Source organism: Chlamydotis macqueenii, chromosome 1 (assembly GCF_036417535.1).
Source record: "Chlamydotis macqueenii isolate bChlMac1 chromosome 1, bChlMac1.mat, whole genome shotgun sequence".
In the NCBI taxonomy this organism is placed as follows: domain Eukaryota; kingdom Metazoa; phylum Chordata; class Aves; order Otidiformes; family Otididae; genus Chlamydotis; species Chlamydotis macqueenii.
The window spans coordinates 184,269,604-184,293,601 of record NC_141556.1 but is presented as its reverse complement, the minus strand read 5'-3'; the positions used below and the strand labels follow the sequence as shown (position 1 = coordinate 184,293,601).

At 38.9% G+C, this 23,998-nt stretch overlaps 1 protein-coding gene across 2 annotated transcripts in view; it reads right to left on the bottom strand.

Annotated features, from left to right (window-relative positions):
• GTF2F2 (general transcription factor IIF subunit 2) overlaps positions 1-23,998 on the bottom strand; it is a 96,569-nt gene that overhangs the window by 2,492 nt on the left and 70,079 nt on the right. For both annotated transcript variants that reach the window (XM_086771822.1, XM_086771821.1), the window contains 2 exons: positions 12,872-12,971; positions 4,914-5,057 (listed from right to left, as the gene is read on the bottom strand). In XM_086771822.1, coding sequence (XP_086627948.1) covers positions 4,914-5,057; positions 12,872-12,971 — 244 coding nt within the window. The remainder of the gene's footprint in view (positions 1-4,913; positions 5,058-12,871; positions 12,972-23,998) is intronic.

Here is a 23,998-nt window from a genome sequence, read left to right as displayed (position 1 = left end):
AGTAACAAAGATGACTATAACAGACTGTGTATACAAATTAGTTTCTTAGGGATTTTTCTTCGAGCAGAGTGGCTGTGCACAGGAGCTGTGAGTGGGGAGCAGGGGTTCATTTTGCACTGGGGGGACGGCTCTTCAGTCTTCAAGGGTGCCCGATGCAAACCCCAGCAGATGGCAGCAGGAGATCAACATACAGCTCTTCACACACCTTCCCACATCTCATCTATCGCAGAGATGCTGTCATTATTTGAGAGTCAGGTACCTAAGACAAACGTACTCACTACAATAGCAATCAGTGTGCAAGCAGTTTTGCATGATGACACTGCTGTTGTGCAACGTATTTTTCACTGATGATGAAAGCAGCTGAAAAAGTGATTTCTATCTGAGTATGTGTACATGTGTATACCTGCATATCCACTGCTTTGTTTGCAATCCTTGTGCGTGCATGTGAGGTAGCTTTCAGTAGTGTCACTGACAGACACTTCAAAAGATGGCAGCGTGGGTGGAAGAAACACTCAGATTCAAGGTTAAATTGTGCTCTAGACCACACGGACAGATTAATGAGAATTGTAAAAAAATATAATTGCACCTCGTTCCATAAAGTACATCTATATGCAGCTCCTGAGCTGAGAGACCTAGTCTGCATTTGTGAAGCCAGGTCACAAGGCGTGACGATGCCGCAGGGCTTAGGCAGAACGAAACCGCTACAGCTGCACAGTCCATGGCTCCCGGCAGCTTGCTGCTGTTTAGTGCCAGAATCTTTGGGTGACATTTTGCAAGATGCAGTTCTCACCCCTCACTACGTGCTCACGCCTCCAAATCACCCACCCACTGAAACGAAGGTTACTTTTAATTGCAACTCATTGTCAGACCTGATTTCGCAGGCAGTTCTGCTTCCCTCTGGGCAAAACTTCCAAGAGTTTCAATTCAACAGCGTAACAAAATGGAACAAAACCAACCCAAACTGAATAGCGAGTGCCACAAGTAGGGGCACTTCAAGCTGAACGCATGAACTGCAGCAACTAAGGATACATACTCCCATTTGCCATCTCTGCTGCAGGGGGAAACAAAGAGCAATGGTTTTGGGGAGGGCAGCTGAGCGTGTTAACCCGAAAAATCACTTTGCACAACAAGCAATGCTGAATTATTGTAACTTTTAGAAAATTACAGACCAGGGACAATCCTGCTGTACTCAATCGTACTTGAGAGCAAGGGGCTTGACTAGATGAGTTCAGGAGATGTTACAATTTTTCCTGCAGGATCACTTCTCCTTCCAGAAAACAGGACCCTCCACCTGGGTGCATGCTGTGCCAGCTTGGTCTATACATCTGGAAGCATACTACTCAATCCGATACTATATCTTCAAGACAAACCCCCCACTTCCTTCAGTGGTGCCAAATACTGAATTTTAGAGCCAGGTGAGCACTAATCAGGGGCCCACAATTTCTTCTCAGATAAGGATTTTCTATGTTTATATACATATTATAACACAGAAGCTAATCTGTGGTAGGTCTGTTTATATATTTAAGGCATCCTCTTCTCTGTTACATCTTCCCTTATGATTTTTTTTTCCACAAAAAGTGAATGTTATTACAGAAATACAGGATAAAAAATTTCTGAAAAGTGGAGAGAGGAGTTAACTTCCAAGCTCTGAAAACCCTTGCAAAATTTAGAGGGAAAAAAAAAACCCCTCACCACACTTAGGATAACCATTACTTAAAGCCAAAATAAAAGGAAAAACTGCAATCTACGTCATTTTGAAAAAAAAATACAGTTCATATTAGAGTACTGGTTCTATACTGGTTCCATTCTTCACAAATATTTCATTGCTTACATAAAAAGCATATTATGTTCTCAGCCATTAAGGCCAAATCTAGCATTACTCCAGTATTTCCAGGGAGCACTCGGTACTTACATCTGGGTAGGTGGCAACAGATTCGCCTACTACTGCAAATTGTTATTTTTTGTTAAAAAGGAAAACAAATAAACCCAAGTTTCCCTTGGGTTTGCATTCAGAAAAGACTTGCTTTGTGATTAAAGAACAAAGATGGCAGCAACTTCCCCTGTAAACATGCAACATATTCTGTGGTAAGGATTCAATTTACTATTTACATTTACTGTTATATAAGAAAAATACCCTCATGTGTTTGTTACTTCACTAACAAAGATGTTGATTGCTTTAGAGAAATGTGTTTTCAATATTATTAGCCAGTGATGTAAGCACCTAGAACTTCATTTTAACAGGAGCTAAGGAGACAGCAGCAGCATTTTTTTCCTCATGTCTGAAAATAACCTCAACATTTAGAAACTCAGAGGAGAAAAATTAGATAGAGACAACCTTAGATACTATGACAGAAAATAAAGCAGTGAACACTCAGGAGAGATTAATTAGCAGGCAACCTCTGTACAGCACGGGGAAAACATGCCTATTCACCTGTTGGCATTTTACTTTTCTTTGTCAGGTACAGCTGCTCTGCGAAGAATAAAGTCACTGTGGGCACCGGGAACAGATACTTTATTGTAGAAAAAACCCAGAAATTGCACACCAGAGGCTGAAGTCTGCAGCACCAGCGATGCCTGCACACGAAGCCAACACTAGCAGGAACCAAGGGATAGTATTTTTAAATGGAAATGGACACTGTTAGCGGCTCCCTACAGAAATATTTTAATGGGAACCCAAATGGGAAATTAGGATAGCTTTAGATGAGGGTTAGATGACGTACCGAAATATAGTTTTGAATTTATCACGATACTGGTTACCCAGTGAATGAAAAAAGGCATCAGGAAGAGGATTTTGGTCATTTATTTCCTCAGGATATCTGGGTGTGAGGAAGCTGGATGAGCACCAACAACTATGGCAAAACCCCAGCCGGGAACGACAACGAAACCCCTAACTCACACACACAGCTTGAAACTGAGATCCCACAGCCCACTCCGGGGAAAAGAGTTTAACAGTTCGACTCATCTCAGGAGCCCTGAGGGACCTTGAGTCATCAGTAGAGACTCAAATAAGAAACAAAGATGCAAAGATATAACCCAAATAACATGAGATGTTGGGTCAAATTAGTTTACGATTTCCTTTTAACATATCTGTATTACTACAATAATTGGAAAAAAGAAAAAAAAAAGACTAGATTTGCTGAGATGAAAGTACACAGCACAGATCCACTATGCTATGGGCAGAATATATTCAGGAGCATGCGATGACAGCAGAGATATATAGACAGGCATAGAAATTTATCATAAATGTAATAAAAGTATTAATGTAAGGTATGTTGCAAACACAGAATACAAAATCACTATATACATCTAATCCTTAGGGCAGCAACTAAGACAAAAATTGGATTAATCTTGCCCAGCTTTTTGTGCTTAACAAAGAAACTTGTGTCAGACGCATAGCTTTTCCAGGCTCCTTTGAGCTGATGCAGAGAGACAGGTACATTCAAGAAGCAAATCACATCACAGGAGGAAGAAAACTTTTGTTCTCCCACGGCTTAAGTGGGAGTTGTAGGTGACTATTTCTAGCTGAAGTCGTATCAGACGGGATAAATCTGCATCTACTTACATTCAAAGTGTTCAAGACAGTGACTGTCACAAAAATAAAAAGTTAAAATTTTCTTGCCACTCCCTCCATATCTTCCTCCTGTTCCTTCCTCCTTGTCAGTTGCCATGACCCACACACCTTCTCTGCCACACAAATAAGGAGCTCACTCATTAGACAAATGAATGGAATAGAAGACATGAATACATTAACCAACTAGTTTCTTCCAATGTACTAAAACACCATGAACCTACACGTATTTGAATCGGGTAACATCACTGCGCAGCTTCTTAACCGAACGGACTGCACACCTTATATTATACAAATCCTCTGATACAGATCCACTTAATTCTAAACACGAAGTGAGCAAAACTGTTAAGCATCTCCATTTTAAACTCTCTTTTACAGAGGAATCATTTTTTTTTAACAATCCAGCTGTCACTGTTCCTTGTTCTGCCTTAGCTCTAACAACTTTTGAAACTGTTGCTCCATTTAGACTCAAACATAATTAAGTCCCTTTAAGTTTTCTGCAAACTGCAGCTGGGTTAAGGATAGATATTGAAGTCAGCAGTGAAAAACATCAAAAGCACCAAAGATACTTCATATGTCATTGTCTCCCCCCACTCCTGTCTGGTTTGTTCAAGGAAAGCTTGAACAGGAGTAGAAGGCAAAGAAACGGAAAGTTAGAGTTCACAGATGAAGGGGCTGGCAGACACTGCAGGATAACACAACCATCACGTGAACACAAATCTCTTCTTGTTTCTGTAGTGTTTAAAAAAAAAATCCCAAACCCCAAATATAAAACCACCAACCTCCTACTTTAAAAATTATTCTATTTCTAAAGAAAATAAAGTGGTTTTGGGGTACTGTCTGAGCTCCTAACATGGATAATGTGCGCATTTAATACTAATTCCATGAAATGCAATTTTTTTTTAGACCTACAGACAAAGAATAACCCCTGTTGCTATGCCAAGATAAAGTTCAGAGGCTGAAGGAAGAGCTGACCACCCACTTACACAAGCTCTCTACTGCTGACTGCATTAGAACTAGGCTATTACTTCAGTGAGGATGGGAGTAGCATGGGAGACACCAGAGCATTATAAAATTTGGTTTCTACTATTAAAGAGAACCCAAATAAGAAGGAGACCATTTAGGCTACTTAAATCACCTCTGCCAAGAAAAAGTCCACTCACTGCAATGCTTGGTATGCTACACAGTTCCACGACAGTGAACTTAAAAGACGATGATTTCCATTTGTTATCAAAGACACTTAGAGAACTGCATCAAAGGCATATAGCATATATTAAACTATTTTCTAGATATACACAATAGCAACTACTGCAAATGGTTATATTACAAGACTACTAGTACATACCACTGGCTGTTTGGTTATGTCCACCAGATCTTTTATGTTGTAATACTGATGTTTCTCAAACGCTGAAAAAAGCATGTCCAACACTTGTTGTTTATCAGCTCGAGCTCGTTTTCCATCTTCTTTCTTCTTCTTCTCATACTCAATCTATCAGATACAAAACACGTCTTAAAGACATTCATATGCAATGCTGCATAATTCTCAGTTATGAACATTAAGACATAAACCTCTTCTATTTAATAAAACACTGTTCAATGACTCAGTGCTTTTCATCTGGAAAATTTTCTTTTGAGTACTCAAATGTTCTTTTATCAACATAAACTAAGCATTTTGTCCTCAGCACAATAAGCTTTGCAGATATGCATCTCTGCTTTAACCAATAGAACCCCCCAGAAACAGAGCCTGTATGATGTGCCCAAACCTGGAAAGAGAAATCATATTAGTAGAGGAATCCAAACTGAGACGGTATTTTCACTCCACCTCTGTTGACATCAGCTCTGACATATAATGACAAATATAAAAAACTTACAAATTGCGATACTCAGGAAAATACACAGACAAACATGGCTACATCCTGCCCAAAGGATGCTCTAATGGCCCTTGGACACTGCCTCATCTGCTCCAGAAACAGCACTCAAGGCAATCACACCAATATAAAACCAGTCTTCACTAAGTGAAGACACACTTCAAGGACATGGACGGTATTTCTTCAGGAGAAACCTAAGTAGCACGCACAAAGTTACGGTAGTCCAAAAAAAAAAACCAAAAACCCTTCCAAGCAAGCAGAGGACCCTTGTTGCCACACATCATCCTATTTCAGAATGCATATTAAAAAGTATTTAACTATTATAATCTGCACAACATGACCATATATTTTTGCAGAAACTTTTATTGCTTCCAAAAAGACTTCCTGCATTTCCTCAGATTAATAATCAGAAGCAAGATTTGCAAAGACCAGCACACCCCAAACAAACCCCAGTCACCGCAGAGCCCCAACAACATCTGTCAGCACATCATCCCATCCACCCCCAAAACCACCCTCAATAACAAAAAACCATCAAGCTCCTTGGAACCAAAAAAGGTGACCCAGAAAGTCAACAAGTGCTTTCAGGCAAACTGTGTGGATGAATCCAAAGCAGCACAATGTACGGCAGAAGAGATGCACGTGATCAATAAGGGACAGACGCCTGGCTGCCAGTGGGATAATTTTGTATGGGAGTCATTCTGCCTCTGATGCCTCAAACCTCATCCTCAAAAGGAAGACCTTTAGAGAAGAATCCTGGAAATGAAAATTCACAAATCTATTGGATACTAAAATCTTATTTTTAAAAAGAGAGATTAGTTTTATGGCACAATTTATTTTTTCCTATGTTTCCTTGCCAGCTAACTCCCTCCTACTCTCTGAGCGAAAATAGCCTATCTCTCGGCATCTGTCCCAAAGTGGCTGAAGACTATTACCACCTTTGCCATTGCTCACAAGTCTCTGGCCAGTCAGCTCTGTCTTTCAAATCCTGAAACAGATGTCCATCATTAAACTGAACAGAGAGTGATTGTTCCCAACTCGTAGCATGAAGTTTGTTGCTTCTACTTAAAACCTAAGATGGGCTTGAACTTCCAAATACTTGTCTGCTTTTCCAGTTGTATGTTAGTGTTATAAAACCTCTCCACACAAACCTACACAATTTATTTTTATCCACTAATACACTTTGGAGTAATTATTTAACTCTTTAGCCTCTGCATTTTAAAAAGAAAAATCTTCAAAACAGTAATAAGCTTTGTAACTGTAGCAGCAAGTGAACCAGCTTCACAGTACATCATATTGGTTGCCATGGTCCATAGCAGAACTGCTACACCACAGAAACTAGAGTAGCAAAATAAATCTAGGACATTGGCCTTGCTATTAACAATAGCATGTCAAAATATTTTCTTCTTCTGAAAGTACAACAGACAATTCATTAGGGGCTTTAAAAGGTTTTAATTGTAAGGTGTGGAAGCCCTGTTGTGGATTCAATTCAGTTTCTCTACCAGTACAGTCTCACTATGCAGGATAATGCAAGCAGACTCCATCCAGTCATAAATGCATGAAGTAGAACTGCAAGAGCATTGAAATACATATTAACAAGTCTACTCTGCTGACACACTTCAAAACCCAAAATACATTCAGAATCCACTAATACAATCGAAAATTATACTACACAGCTAAAGGCTATAATGACACCATTCCTGCGGCTGTAAGCTGAATTCTTTTCCAAGCAGCATGGCCAGGGTGTGCTCAGGGTTATCTGCCTTGCAACTCCACCAACAAAGCAGTTGGTCACTGGGTATATTCACATGGTCATACAGGTGTTGGAGAAGCTGGGAAAAACCCATTCATCTAAAAGCCTACTACGACCTACAGCACTACTCATGTCCTGATAGGCGAACAAAGGTTTCTGTATAAAGCACCAAAAGAAATGATACAAAAAGTGGGGAGAGACTGGCCCTTCACTGCATGAAATGTAGGATGAAATATGAGGTGGGTGAGCGTGCCACCTGCAAGATCAACTGTGATTGCCAAAAAGGTCTTTGCATCTGATCTTCAGCTCATCTGTTGCTAGTCAGCTTGCAGCATTAAAAATGCTTTTAATTGACACCTGGCTTAAACCAGAATTTCCTAAGATGTATGATAAGCATTTACATTTTTCCTGCTAGAGAAACCATGTCTCCAGAGCAATCATCTACTACCACTGTCATGTCCAAACTCAGTGCAATGGTGTAGGGACTTGCTGCAAGGACATGGGTGCATGGTGAGAACATTTAAGTATGCAGGGTTTAAGACATGAATTTAAAATTTGGTTTAGTATGAAGCTGTTCCTTTGGTCTTAAAAAATATATAAATATGTCACATCTCAGTCTAAAGTTTATACCTCATGCTAGCATTGAAAAGCACCCGTTATGATCAGAATCCCATTGCACTGTATATTTTGGAAATCTCATTTCCATTTACAAGAACAATTTTGGTTTGTAATTTTCTAATAGGATTTGTATTTGAAAACCGCTTCTTTGCTTTGTAAACTGGAGAGAGTCAAAGGGAAAACACACTGTCATGTATCTAATGAGACTGACAATACTTCAAATAAATGAATTAATAAGACCATCATGAGGTATGTCAGTATCATCACTTTACATGGAATGAAATGAAGGTAGAGAAAACACCTGGCATGCACAGTTGCAGACAGTAACACTTCGTTTTCAAAAGAAAATGTGTAAATAGCAACCCAAACATTATTAAAAATAAACTAATCTAGTTGGGTACAACAAATATTTTTTTGGTCTTGTTTGAAAACTGCTCCAGATTCTTTCCCTTTGGTAGTTTATTGTCAAACACAGGAATTGCCATCCTGTAGGATACATTGTACCACACGGGAAGGAAAGCATGACTGCAAGTTTATGGAGTCCTCTTCAAAAATCAAAGCATCAACACCATATTCTCCTGGAAGCAGAGTTTTCTAATTAGCCACTGCAATCAGCTGCGGTGGGCTTTCTTTAAAGGTCCCTTCCAACCCTAACTATTCTATGATTCTTAAGCCTGACTTTGCAGCTTTTTTTGACTTAGGGATCCACAAAATTTTCCAGTTTCTCTGTGCAGTTGCTGATCAGGTCATGGCTGATACCAGTAAATAACACTCTAGTGGGTTTTCAACAGAGCTCTATTTGAGACACTGCCTTATGGGACACTAGAACTGGGGACAATAAAATGTTTTGAATATATGCACATGCTAACATTTTACAAGAGGAGGAGATGGATTCTCCAGCCTTAATTTGTTGCCAGAAAAGTCTCCAATACTTTAGAGGTCGAGTCCAGAAGATGGTACGAGAGATGAAGGCACCTCTATTTGCAATGCTTGACTGAATGATGGGTTCCTGCATACATCTGAGGTCACTGTTCAGTGTAAAGACTGAAAGTAAGCATTTGGTTTTGAGGCTGGCAACTTTTCTCTGACTCAAAAATATAGCAGTTGAAAGATGAGGTGTGAAAGATAAAGACAGTCAGTTACAGGCAGCATGACTCTGCCACAGCAGGAGCTATTATGCTTGTTCTTACCAATCCTTCTGCAATTTTCTACTTCCCCAAACAACAAAAACAAAATGAACAAGAAGAAAAATAACAGAAACATAAACAAACTGCAGCCTCCTCAGGTGGAAGGTCAAGCTGAAGTGCTGGAAGAAACCCATCCTCTCCATTTCTGTTTTTTGTTTTGTTTTTTAAGGAGCCAGAGCAAGAGTGAAGCACCGAGTTTATTCCTTCTGTACGTGGCAGAGCTACGGGAATCATGCGTAAGCAATATAGGCGTAATGGGAAAAGCTACTGGGACTCTCAAGACAACCTCTGAGCACAATAACAAAAAATCCGTGGTACTGTTTGTACCTCTTCAAATGACATATAGCAAGAATGTGTTTAGCTAGGAGCTAGCTACTAGCTACAACTCTCCATGTGTTGAAAAAAAACCTACTCACTTTAAAATTGATGCTTCCTACACAAAGGAGCAAAGTAACAATAAGGAAATTCTCAACATTACCTTCACCAATGTTAGGTCTCTGACAGGACTATTTCACAATTGGGCATAAAATCCTAATTATACAAATAATCATAGAATGGTTAGGGTTGGAAGGGACCTTCAAAGGTCATCTAGTCCAACCCCCCTGCAAGAAGCAGGGACATTCCTGACTAGATCAGGTTGCTCAGAGCCTCATCCAGCCTGGCCTTGAACATTTCCAGGGAAAATGGTCTTGTGGAAAATAACATGAAGTATTCTTTTTAACCAAAATACAATCTTGTTTTTGGTAGTAAATTGCAATGCCCAGCATTCTTCTTTCTCTGTTATTTTAGTGCCTCGGTACACTCTCCTCAGTAGGAGCTTCTATTTTACATTCTCTAGATGAGCTAAAGTAAATCAAGGAACAGTGTTTGTATTCCCAATATAAATGCAATGTGAATATTCTAATATTCTTCATCCATTAATGTACAAAAATAACTCACACAGAAAACTGAATATCAAACCCTCCCTTTGTTGAAAAGTTATTTGCAGCTGGTGTCCCCGTTGCCCACATTTTAATTAGCAACACTCCAGCATTCCCCTCCAACTTCAGCAACAGCTCCCACTGTTGTCTAAAAACACTGAGCGCATTGTGAAGTGCTAGTTAAAAAAAAAAGCATGGTATCTGTTGCTGTGTTCTTCTTTTTGTCTTGTCAATACACTGCTCATAGCAAGTTACAATGCAGCCTTTCATTTTTTTTTCCTTCCAGTTTTCTTTGCAAACAACATGCTTTATGCAGTAGGCTTAAAGCACTTTTTGAGACTCATATTACAGAGCACACATACACTGAACCTCATTAGATTTCTTTAAAACTGTGTGGTTTTTAAATTTAAAAAGCATCAAAATACAATTTAATTTCAAGGAAGGACCATCCTAAAACAAGCTATTGAGTGGAGAAGTTGTGACTTTATACCTGAAAGACTTCATACAGAAATCAATTTCTCTTTGTTTACCTTCCCAGTATGTTGCTAAGGTTGCTGAAAAGCTGCCAAAATTGCCTTCTTGAAGGTATCATTAATACTGAAGCTGATGTATTACACTGCTTCGGCAGACAGCTAATACAAAGGTGATAGAGAAGTGAGACTAAATCTAAAGTTTAATCTGAAGATGTCTGAAAGAAGTCTTAAAGGTTGTCCCATCCCCTGAAGCACGGATATCAACCTCTATAGTATGGGAGACTGGGAAGACAGGAGACCACAAAGAAACCTCTGAAGGGGTAACTAGGACCACCAGAGAACTTCTCTCGTGTATTACAAAAACAATTAAGTCACAGAAAGATTCCAGCTGCAAGTAACATTGCAAATTTGTAAACATGTGTAACATTTACAGATCTACAGAAATTAAGGTCCCTTTCCCAGAGAAGAAAAGCTAAGTTATAATCACGGCATATATCATAAAGGAATTGCAATTTCTTCTCGTGAAAAGGTGGGCTTAATATAATTGTTTTGGGAAAAGAAGAAAAAGAAAAATCACTATCACTTTCCCTGTCGTTACTAAACACAAAATTGGTATTCAAACAAGCTACTGCTGTTTCCCATCCACATGTAATTCCTTTCCCTCCTTGTTCCTCTTACGCGTTCATTTAGGGGTACATGGAGCAGCCACACTTAAGCCTCATTTAATAGTCTGTAATCTCTTCCTTCATGAAATCTTACCCCTTTCTTTCTTATTTAGTAGATCTCATTCTTTCCTCAGAAACTCCCTGGAAGATGACTGAGTGCATCAGTATACATGGTACATTTTTTTTCTTTTTTTCTTGTGAAAAGCCTCGTCCCCAACAGGGCTATCATATGATTACAAGCAACGTAGCAAGTTTTAAGAAAGCAACTGCTGCTTGAAAACAGCAGAAAAATATAACCAAGAGTTTTACAAAGTTCATGGACTTGTTCTCCCAGTTGTACATCCTTTCAGCCATCTAACCTGAACCGTAATAAAAGACTTAACAAAAAGACAGATGTTACAGAAAGTAGTCATGACTGGGCCCTTAGATTAAAGACATGGCCAAGAGTGACTCATGCGTAAGTATGTCCTACTAGATTTCTCCCATCAGAACACCTTTAAGGTAGACATGAAAAGTAAACACACTGCCAATGGATTTGCATTAGTATGGACAGCTATGTAACCAGTAAAAACGTTCCATTTAGGACACAAGAGCATCATAACCTTTAAGAAGTTTGGTTATGTCCTGGTTATACCCCCTGAATCTCACAAAAGACTTCAATTTCTGCAATGATATTACAACAGCAGTTTGCAACTGGAATAAAGGTTCAAAGATTGTCTCTAGGTTGAAGTCATATTGTTGTAATTACGCTAGTGTCAGGGAAATGAAACAGAATCCCACTAAAAAGAGAAGCCGTACATCACAGTAGCATCATAAAACAATACACTCATATAAAACTGCATTTACATAGCAGGATATACCAGCGTGACTATTTTGGTTAAATGTCATTCCCTTAGCTGAGATAATTATATTGGTATGATTATCTATGTATAGATCAGACTTTGAACAGTAACTACTACAAAACAGTCCCATGAGAGAGAAACGATTATTTTTGGTTCTGTGGAAATAGACTGCTTTTCAGAATAATGCTTAAATATCATCCAGTATATTGTCATTTGTTTTATGTAAATAAAATCTTAATAAAAAGTGTAAAAGTTTAAATGACTAACACAGTGACTCATTTTCAGTATGACTTAACATTTCTCACAGTCAACAGTAACAGCGATTATATATGCACACATACAAATTACTCAAAGAGGATCTTTAAGAAAAAGGACATTATAGTTTGTATGTACATCAACTGATCTGGAACAGCAGTGTGGGTGTAATATTGACAAAGCTAATGATGCAAATAACATGTACTATGAAGGTATGAAACTGTGAAAAATTATCAGCTGTTATTCTTTTCTACTTGTTGTCAGCTCCTGCAAAGAACTGGAAACTAATGATGCTTTTCAAGTCTTTTACCCACCTCCATATGATATTTTATTTGGCTCAAAGGAGTGCTTCTACTTCTCATAGCACAAAGCCAGAAATGCCTTTTATCCTTAAACTTCAAAATTACATTTAAGAAAAAAAAAAGACTGGCGGAAGGATGTAATAAAGCCACTAGAAAAGGCTTGGGTAAAGGCAGCCTGCCCTCCATCAGGTAACATGAGAGAGTCGGAATTGGCAGACCTCAGGACCAAGGGTGATACTGGTCTTGAGACAGAAAGAAGATCCCCAGAGACAAAATGAGGAAGAAATCAAGTAACACGGAGCGTTTCCAAAGGCAGTGGCTGACTGTGAGCGAAAGAGCTGCAGGACAGCAGCAGGGCAATTCTGGAGTCCTAAGCCAGACTCCTCCTGAAGAGAAGAAGGGAAAATACTGAAAGCTCCTTACATTATATTGATGATTAGCCACCGGTTTATAGTTTGTGGTTACAGCTTTGTCCAGCTGCTGTGATAGCCTTACAGGTTTAGAAGATTCTTCTATCTGTAATCTGCAAAAGAAAAGAAAAAGAGAATTAATAAAAATGTTCAGACAAGCATACACTCCAAATGAATTCTAAAAATCTGCAAGTATGAACCAGTCCTTATCAAAGGTCAGCTGCAAACAAATCATAAGGCAAAACAGATGCACTCTTCTGAATTAAGTTTTTCCTACTCTATTTTTGCTCGAGGACACTGTGAATTATTCAGACGCTATATGCTACAGAAGATACTGAAATGCTGAAAACCAAGCAACTGTGAAGATACTAAAAACCATGTCTGAACACAAATTTTATTCCAAAAGCTTGACACTCAGGTGGAAGAAAAGCCCTTGCTCTGAGGAAAGATCAAATTCAACCCAAATGAACCCAGAATCTCCCAGCTTACTCAGCTGAGGGCGGAAAAAAGCTTTTGATCCACCTCTGCTGACTCCCAGAGCACAGCAAAGATCAGACTCCATGACCTTCTCTTAGACATTGTAATGTAAAAACGTAAGTTTCTGTGACCTTTCTTTTAGCATTATAGTACAGTAACAGAGCACAAAAAACTGTTTTACAAGCACTTTTAAAAACATAGAGAAATCCACCCAGGTTCAAACCAACGTGCAATCAAGTCTCAGTCATACAGTTAACAATACATGAGCTTCAGTCCTCTTTGGGAAAGACTCTAAGAAGGTCAGAGGTTGCACACATTTTGTTAAGCTCATCCCTATGTCATTTAAATCTCATGTATGATGGTGTAGAAAGAATGCTCCATTTACTTGAGGTTTAGCACTCAAGAATTACCACCTGAAATGATGATGCACGAAATCAAGCTTTAGAAAGGAGCAGGACAACGTCCCTTCAGAGAAAATAGATGAATGGCACATACAATTAATATTGAAATAAACCTACGTTATCATCAGTGATGTTATTTTGTCTCCAAAGGTGTATCTTACAGGCAGAAGAGTAAATTTTTACTAAACACAATATTAGACTTAAAGCCCAATAAATGTACCGTGATGTTCACTTCTTTCCAAAGAAAAATTAGTATGGTGACATTAATGGAAATTATAACTACATGTTTATTTACTAATGTAAAACACAAAAGCTATAAAACAGACAGTACTTTAAAAAACACTGTAAGTGTTTGAGATCACAGATTTCTTTTTGTGAAAATATAACGTGCACCCAAAAAGCTAAATTTAAATTCAGCATGCATCTGATTTAACACCTGAACAATCTAAATAAATTACATTTGAAGTAAGCATTAAATTAAGAAATGAATTCTCTAGTTGTAGCAACTGGAAATAAAGTCAATTATCCTTCATAGCTAGCATTGCTGGATGGTAATTGCCAGCAGTTTTGTCTCATCTATAGATAGAAACTTGCTTCCTCTTGAATCTTTGTAGACTTGTAATTTGTTCTATAGTTTTAATTACCCTTAAGTGACCATTGCCTTGTATTCTACATTTCCAAATCAGAAGAAGGTACATCTGTGCCTTCTGTCCAAATGTAGTATGTTTTTCCTTAGCTTGAAGGAAAATCAATCGGAAGGTAAATGAGCAGTGAACATTTTTTACTCCTGTTCTGTCAAATAAAGGTAGAAGTTTCTATCACAAGAGTTTATCTTTTAGCCTTCAATCTAATTAAATGACTTTAAAGATTTTATTGATCTGGTTACCAAAGGTCTTCTAAACTCACCTTTCACAAAGAGGCACAGGCTAAAGCTAAATCAATATCTTTTCTCCAAATCTATCTTTTTCTCCACTTCTTCATTGCTTTTTTTTTTTTTTTTTTTTTTTGTCTCAATGACTTTTTTAAAAGTTTGGCTCTAATTTTTTTTTTAAAATATTTTCTTGCAATTCTTCACCATTTTTCCTATTGTTTTGATCCGGGGAGTTTTCCAGTCCTCCCTCTCCCCCATTGTAGATATTTTCCACCTCAGCTCTCCCCTCTCACATTTTCCCTCTCTGTAACGGAGATTTTCTGCTCAACCTTTTTACTGATATTGCTCCTGTTCATGAGACAGGGGCTCCTGGAGATGAATTGGGAATTCATGTCTCTCCTTTCCCCTCCAAGGCCACTGTAACACCTTCATGTGGACCAGACGTAGATATTTGATTTCTGATGTTATTCCAGAGTCCTTCTCATTACAGCTACAGCACCGGTAAGCGATAGACAAGGTTCTTAACAATATTAAAAAACATCAGATGGTCTCCTGTTTTCAGGGCGCGCTAGGCTTTCAACGGTGGCATTTCTCCATGATTAAATCCCCCCGTGCACTGAGCTTTACATTCATTACTCTTTACAATGTACATTTACAATATCCTCCATTACAGTAAAACAGCCAAAGAACATTGGTCCTTCAATGATGAAATTCCAGAACACTGAAAATATGGACTGAACACCTCAGGCTGTCCTCAGAAGGAAAAGCTTTGTAATGGTGATGGCAAACCCCCTCCAGCTTCTTAATAAATTAGATATTTAAGCATGCAAACAATTGATAGCTCTTTAGCCTAGAGCTTGTCATGAACTTCAGACACCACTCAGTGTTGAAGGTCTCTTCTTGTTCTGGCATTTTAAATTTACAATACAGGAAATTTCATTTCACATTGAAATTTGTGAAATGAATTTCACAACCCTCATTTCAGTGCAGCTTCTGTAAATTAATTTTTCTTTGCATAAAAGAACACCAGCAATTTATTTCTTAATATTTTTAACTTGCCATGCAGGATATGCATTTCAACCTTTTTATTTTAACCTGCTAATTTCCAAACCACTAGAAAACAAAATGTGTAGGAGAGCTAATGCACTTCTCAAAGGCCTCCAAAGGCTGATGGCAGTGAAGTTACATTTAACTTGTGAAGTTCCCCAGCACACAATCTTCAAAGCAATGAAAAACTTCTTGCCTGTTTAGGAAATGGGATGGAAGCCTATGAAGTGAAAATGGAAATGGACGATCTATGTTTGTCTATGTTTGGCAGAAGTCTTCAGAAAGATCTACATATACCGATTAACAAATATATCAGTATATAAAAAGTGGTGTAGAAGGAGAAGAGAGGGCAGAGAGAGGGAGGCGCGAGCCTTGTGGGCCTTGCAGGCCTCACCCTCTGGCCTCCTGCCGGGCGGCTGACTGGGCCCAACTCGGCCCAGCCTGGCTGCAAGACGTGCAGAGGAGAGGAGATGTGAAGAGAACCTGAGAGGTGTCTGCCTGAGCCAATTGTGAAGAATTTCTTGTGAGAGGAACAGCTGCAGACGCCGAGGTCAGTGAAGAAGGAGGGGGAAGAGTAATGCTGCTCCTGGTCAAGATTTCCCTGCAGCCCATGGTGAAGACCATGGTGAGGGCGGCTGTCCCCCTGCAGCCCATGGAGGCCCATGGAGGAGCAGAGATCCACCTGCATCCCGGGGAGAACCCCATGTCGGGGCAGACGGATGCCTGAAGGAGGCTGTGGCCCATGGAGGGCCTGTGCTGGGGCAGCCGGTTCCTGAGGGACTGCACCCCAGGGAAAATTGCCCCACGCCGGAGCAGTTTCATGAAAGACTGTAGCCCATGGGAGGGACCCGACGCTGGAGCAGGGGAGGAATGTGAGGAGTTTTTCCCCCGAGGAGGCAGGAGCAGCACAAAGCGACATGTGATGAACTGACCGTAACCCCCATTCCTTCTTCCCCCTCTGTGCCACTCGGGGCGGGGAAGGAGGTAGAGATAATTCAAAATGAAGTTAAGCCTGGGAAGAGGGAGGGGTAGGGAGAGGTTGGTTTTGTTCTTTCTCATTATCCTGCTTTCATTCTATTAACAATAATAATAATAAATAAATAGTTTTCCCCAAGTCAAGTATGTTTTGCCTCTAATGGTAGGTTGAATGATCTCTCCCTGTCCCTGTCTCAGACCTCGAGCCTTTCTGTTATATTGCCTCTCCCCGATTCCCTCAGAGGGTGGGGGGAGTGAGTAAGAAACTGTGCAGCTTGGTCCCAAGTGGGGCTAAACTATGACAGTCTCTCTGAAAGAAATTTCAGACGTATCCCTGTTGTACGTCAAGATTTCTTGCCAAAGGTTTCCAAATTATGACCCACAGATCACAGATGGTCTTAAGAAAACTGGCTAACAGTACAACGTTAACTTTTTTTTCTGTTTCTAATTGATGAAGTGCCATAGTGAGAACTAAAAATATATTACATTCCTGGTATTACTTTTTAATACAAGCAATTACAGCAGTTCCCACATGCCAATATGGAAATCTAAATGGGAAGCACGGTGACTCAGGAGGCAAACCTTTTTATTAATATGCATTTATTCTACACATGCATCTTGCTCTTCTCCCTAATAGCTGCCCTTCTCATTTCTTTTTCTGCAGCTTTCAAGACCTCCTGGAGAGTGACAGAGCCTCAGGCTGCCTTCCTTCCACCAGGCTTCCATGCAGAATATGGTCACGCAATCCTATGTGGAACACAGCTGCTGAACATCTGGAGTTAGCCTTCCCAGAATGCAGAAGTACAGGTAAAGGGCCTGACAAATGTGCTATAAACCCCAAATTAGCAAATGGTTCATGTGTGGATTAAGCACTGAAATTTGCTTAGTGCATTAAAGACAAATAGCCTGTAATCATTTTGTCTAGATGATTTGTTGCTACAGACCCTATTAGCAGGGAAAATAGGTTATGGTTTTGTTTTGTTTTTTTTTTTTCTTCCCCCAAAACTATGGCATAATTCTCGCCTATACAGAAAGTTGTATGTTTGGGTGAATATACTTGACTTTTAAAATTTGTATAGCTGTTGTTTGGAAAAAAAAGTGGATAAAATATATGTTTATACATTTTAGCAATTATACACTCAGATATTTATAACAAAAGCTATGAATTAGGCATTATTTTAGCCTTTTAGACCAATGTTGTAATGTGTTACAAATATTATTACTTTTCAATGCTCATTTCCTAAACAGAATTTTAAAAGTAGTATTAAACCAAAATATTATGAGGAGTTTTATACAGGTTTTTTTTTCAGAGTGGATCTGCTGAATCGTAATTGAAACTGTTGGTAGGAATAGAAAAAACAAAAAAAAAATCAATAGATACTCTGAGTCACTGGTGACACTGATTTAAAGGAGCAGTGGCTTTTTACTTATTACTCTTTATCATGATTTGCAGGAGTGTGACAGTTAAAAGCCTTAGTTATGGCTCTCTATGGAGTTAAATTTTCTACTTGACTCTTGTTGAAATAGCTAGGGCCATAATTCAAGCTAATACCTAACCTAAAAAATAAAAAGAGAAGGCAGGGTTTTTTTCCCAAATCTGCCAATAAATTAGTGACAGAGCAGCTACCAGCCTGCACACTGTGGTTTTCTCTTCCACCTCCAAGATCAAACATAGCTCTTCTGCCTTGAAATACAGCAAGTAACCAGCATGGCATTGAATTTGCCATAGTCATTTTCCAGCAAAATACATTTTATACTGCAACTCTGATTTGTCATTGTGCCTACAGTTGAATAAGGGGGAAAAAAAAACATTCAAACAGGCTGGAAATAATTCTATAGGACTTGTCAACATTCAGCAAGCTCATAAAGGGAGAGAGATGAAGGCAATGAATACAGTCCTAGGAAGAGATGCTCAATGGCTTTTAAATATATGTCTCTTCCAGCAATAAAAGATAAACCAAAGACCTTCAGAACAGATTATTTCCTCTGATTAATTTTCTGCCACAAAACAAATGTTTCAAAGATTAGAAGCAGGTATTAATCAGAAACTCTGCTAGGGCTTGAATTCTAGACATTTCTAAAGAAATTATTTCATGGACAGGACTGAAAAGTTTCAATACCTTTTTGTGCTTGGCTGTGTTTACACAAGGCACCAGTAAATAAGGAGCCAACCTTACTGTTGCAAAAAAGGAAAGACTGGTTTTCTTCTCCATCTGCAATATCATCTGACAGAGCTGCACTGACTGCCGCTGCCCAAAGCTTTGAAGGGGAAGAAACACAAACTCTCCAGCTCTGCACAGTTTTGCAGCTTTTTTTTTTTTTTTGACTCCTCATGGAAGTTCCCAGTCTGATACTAAGGGAGTGAAAACCACGGACTACTGCTCTCTTAGTCCCTTACTCTGTACTTCCATACTTGAACCAAACGCAGACAGCTGGATTACATGAAACTTTACCAAACCTGATAGGGCTTACAGAGATTTTTTTCTTCACCTTTCTATTTTGCTAAGCATCCTAAACACGACAGAAGTAGCTACATCCTACAGAATCACATCCAAAACAAGCTAATAAAATAAATGTAAGAGCATAGCTTCACACCGACTTCTCTTGTGTTCATTTGTAATGGATACATAAGGAGTGAGCAGATGATGGGGAAGAGATGAAAACTCCTGTGAGATGCTGAAACTAAAACTTCTCATAATTCTGTGAGAACTAAGGGAACTCAGCACCCAGTGGCGCACATGCTGCTAAAACCACCCCATGGCAGGGCCCAACCACAAAAAGTTACCAGAACAACTTCATCTCTAAAAATACACATTAATAATAATGATGACAACATGTTGCTACACAAAACAATCTGTCATACATTCTCAACGAAAAGAACTAGCAACATGCAAATTCAGCATGTTGTGTTTCATTGTAAGAAGAACGTTGTAAGTCTCACGTTAATGGAGGCAGATGACCGCAGACCATCGCACAGATGAATCTACTCTTCTCCTTCAGACATTGCGTTACTCCAGCACACACACCCAGTCAAAGCAAAGTGAGCCTATCCCTATTTACAAGGACTAGACAGGCAGGCACAGAAGAGGAAAAGCTGAATGGAAATGGCATTAAGAAGTGCATTTGACAGCATTAAATAACGAAATGTTTCAGATTATTAATATAGAATATGATTTATAACTAATTTTAAGTCCTGAAATCCTGGCATTTCAAGAAAAGTGCTGCAATTATTATATGTTCAGGAAACGTATTAGGTTTTTCTGAAGTTGACATCTTCAACTATTTATGTTGAAGGCTGAGCAATGAATCATATGAATAGAAGATAATTTCATGTCTAATAGACAGGCACCACAGTCATAACCGAAGACTCCAGTTCTACATATCTTTCTCCAGTACAGAATATGAGTATATGATCAGCAATTCAATATCTGCTCACGTTCTATGATTCTATGATTCTAATAAGTAACAATTTCTTACGCATTTTATTTTCTGGTTTTATAAAATGTGAATAATTTATTAAAAACACTAAGCTTCCATTTTTCCTTTTCAAGTTTAGTACTGGAAATGATTAAAAACCTTCTGCGTGGAGGTTGTGAGGATAAATAATGTAAAGATAAAATAAGACAGACTTTAGCATTCTAGAAGTGATATAATTGAATAACAACTTTAAACATTTTAAGTGATGCCCTAATGCAATTAACATGAAGAAAATTATAAGATCTGCGTGACATCACGGATATTTTTAATCAAGCTTATGTGTGTCTATAGATACTTGCTCTAGAAGTGTCCTGATGCTGATGAAATCAGGCTCTGGTAGTGCCTGGTCCATACTGGGGACATGGTGGAAGTGTGTTATCTGAGGCCAAGCTTAAAAAGGAGTCGTAACTCAGAGATATCTTCTATGTAATGTGACTGTTAAGTGAGTTTGTAAGTAGCCCATCCATTAGTGTGGCTGACGAAGTTTGTTTCTTGTCTTTGTCGCCATTAGGCTTGTCTGTCCAGGTTTGTGCATCTATATGTTCTGCTTGTTGCTTCTCCCCTTTAGTCAACACCCCTTTTTACACCAAAAGGGGTCCTTGACCAGATACCCTTAAGAGTACAGATGCCCATTCACACTTGTGGAGCAAGGCAACTTGTGCACCCTCCTTGCCAAAGAGGACTTGGGTCAACTCAGCATTGCCCTCTTCCCAAGTGAAAAGGCCATTCCACTGCTGTCATGCTATGGATTGATGGGAAGGCCTTGCACGGTCAATCATAGAATCATTTAGATTGAAAAAACCTTTAACATCATTGAGTCCAACCGTTAACCTAACACTACCAAGTTCACCACTAAACATATTCCTAAGTTCCACATCTACAAGTCTTTTAAATAGCTCCAGGGATGGTGACTCCACCACTTCCCTGCACAGCCTATTCCAGTGCTTGATAACGCTTTCAGTGAAGAAATTTTTCCTAGTCTGCAATCTAAACCTCCCTTGGCACAATTTGAGGCCATTTCCTCTCATCCTATCACTTATTTCAAAGAAATAAACATTTTCTTATTACAATTTATGTACTCTGGAAAGGCAGAGAAGTCTGCAACTCTGCAGTTGTTCCAAATGTAGGATTTTGCACTCCCTTCCACCCTACGGTCATCATATTAAATCAGTTAGTGCCTAAAAGGGAAACAAACCCTATATTATTGGTTCCTACCATAATTTCAACAGTTTCTTATTAGTACATACACCACAAACGTCTCTGTTCTGCCCAGTTTTCATCCCAACACAAATCCCAACACAAGCAAGAAGATGAAGTTCAAGAACAAACAAAAGTAGAGCTAGAGGGGACAATGTTCCCCAAGGACTAAGCCCGGGTGCAAGTGTATCCATGCAGGCTCTGTTACATGCTCTGTCTCTACTTGGGGCACCTCATCTTAGTTTCTAAGCAGACAAAACTGCAGGACAAGGTACATTTTTATACCAGGGTGCTTATATTTGTGGCTTATTCCAGTGACTAGGAACAAAGGGTGAAGTAAAACCTGGATGTCCTTTTGTGTTGTCCAAAGCACGTGGGGTACCTTGAACACAGGCATGAGACAAGGCATAGGACTGGCAGAGCGACAAGGTATGCTGAGCAGAAGAAATTAGGCAGCATGCCAGAAGAAACAGGAACACAGGTGAAATTTCAGAGGGAGCTCTGAAGAGCCTTGCAGATGCACATGACACATTGGTCATGTGAAAAAAGAGAGGGAGGTGACACAGAAGCTGGATGGGAACAGCCAGATAGGAAGAGGAGTCTGGTGGACATACTCCAGAAAACATCAAGGAAGGGGAAAAAGTAGGTTAAAAAGTCATAGTTTCCCTCTGGGTTTGTTCAGCTAAGACATGCACAGGAAGATCTACAGACCTCTACCTCTGAGCTAACCATCCGACATCATCTGTACAGCAGTCTGTACAACATGTGCAGATGTCCGTGTCTTAAATATCAGTAGGAATGAATAAGCAGTGAAAGCCGTTCCTTCCTTCAAGGGAAGCACCAGGAATCTCATGAGCCCAGTACTAATACTACAGAAGGCGAAGACTGGAGATCTACTAAGAGTGACTCATAAGCAATCTAAGCAGGACAGAAAAAGCCTTGCCTTTTAATTTCAACATGAAGATTATTCTCCTGGATTAAAGCCAGATGTATTCCTTTCAAAAGGATCACATACAATTTTAACTATGCATGCACACGTATTTCCGTTGTTCCTATCAAAAAAGATCCTTTAGGAAACAACTATAGGACATCACTTCTTCCCCTTTATGTTACTAGATATTTTAGAAGGTAAGTTGGAAAAGAAAATAAAGACTGCACGGTTTTGGGGAGGGTCAGACTTCTTGAAAAAGTACAAGTGAGCTTAAATACATGCAAAAACATATTAAGAAGTGTACTACTTATTTTTAAAATATTACTGTATGGAATAGTTTTATCCCCCCTGTTGCTGGCTCAAGACTTTTTCTTGCTTCGCAGACAGATGTTGGGAAATTTCTTGCCTCTTACTAAAAGGGACGTTTAGTCTAAGTTGTCAACAAAGAAAACCAACCAACCTACTGAGAAATAAAGTATCTGAAAGACTGTTGACAGCATGGGTGAAATGGCTAAAAATGACAGCATGGGTGAAACGGCTAAATCCTGCAAGCGCCAAGAACTTTGAGTTTTGATCTAGGTGACAAATTATGTCTGTGCCCTTGAGATTTTTGAACAGGAACCTGGGATAAGACTTGTTTAAGTCAAGCCCTGTTCCCAGCTCTGCACCCTGTTACACCATGTAGATCTGAAAATGACGTGTTTGGAGCCCCATTCTTATCCAAACTTTGGGGACGATCATGTCCTATATTTTAGGTCCATCCTGACTACCTCAGGTTGCACAATCTCCCACTAATATGAATAAACAACGTGTTTGCAAGTGTGCTGGTGCTTCTGCTCTGGAACTTGCAGCTATAAATTGTTTCCTGTTTAAGAAAAACTTAAACTTGAGTATTTTCTTTGATATCATAAACCAATTAGTGCCAATATGATACTTGGATGCCTGAAGAGATAAGAGGGAAGAAAAAATCTGACATCCTAATGTAAAAATCAAGACAAAACAGATCTTTATAAATGAAGTTACCTTCAGGTATTTATATATTTTAAAGACAGAAATGACCATTATAATCATGAAATGATAATCTAAATTTTTCTCCTGTGTTTTACTACCGACTGAAGAGTATCCAGTGATGCCTCAGGCTTATAATTTCAATTTCGCTACACTGCATCATTTATAGAAAAACATTTTGTCATTATTAAAAAAAATTATGAACAATCACTGTATGTTTATGACTTTTTATAATGTTTTAAAAGATACAGTCTCCTTTCTTACTTCTGTTTTCAAGGATGTAGTTTCCTTTCCTGCTCCCATTTTCCTCAGACTTCAAATTTCTTCATAGCAAATGGATTTTTGTTAGACGCTATTTCAATTTAGATTTTAGAAGAGGAATTTTAAATTCTCAACTATTAATTATTTGTAAAAGTAAAATAAATAGACTTGTCTCTAAATAACACAATCTTCATTTTTCTGCCAAAACTCATCTGCACTGCTTGTTGTTGCTTTGAAACCAGTAGTATAAATAATGGGGAGTAAATCCAGGCAACACAACGCCAAACACTTCTTACTGGTGTCTATAGATCAAGAGATGGTGTAATATTTTGCTAATGGAAACAAGAAAGAATAATTTTAGGAAGAACTCTGTTAGATGGGAAAGCTACATCTTTACCATACCCTGAAAGGCATAGATCTTGAATTACTGGTAAAAAGGTGGATAATGTACAAGCTTGGTCAGTTCACTCTGCAATGAAACCACTCACAGCTAAA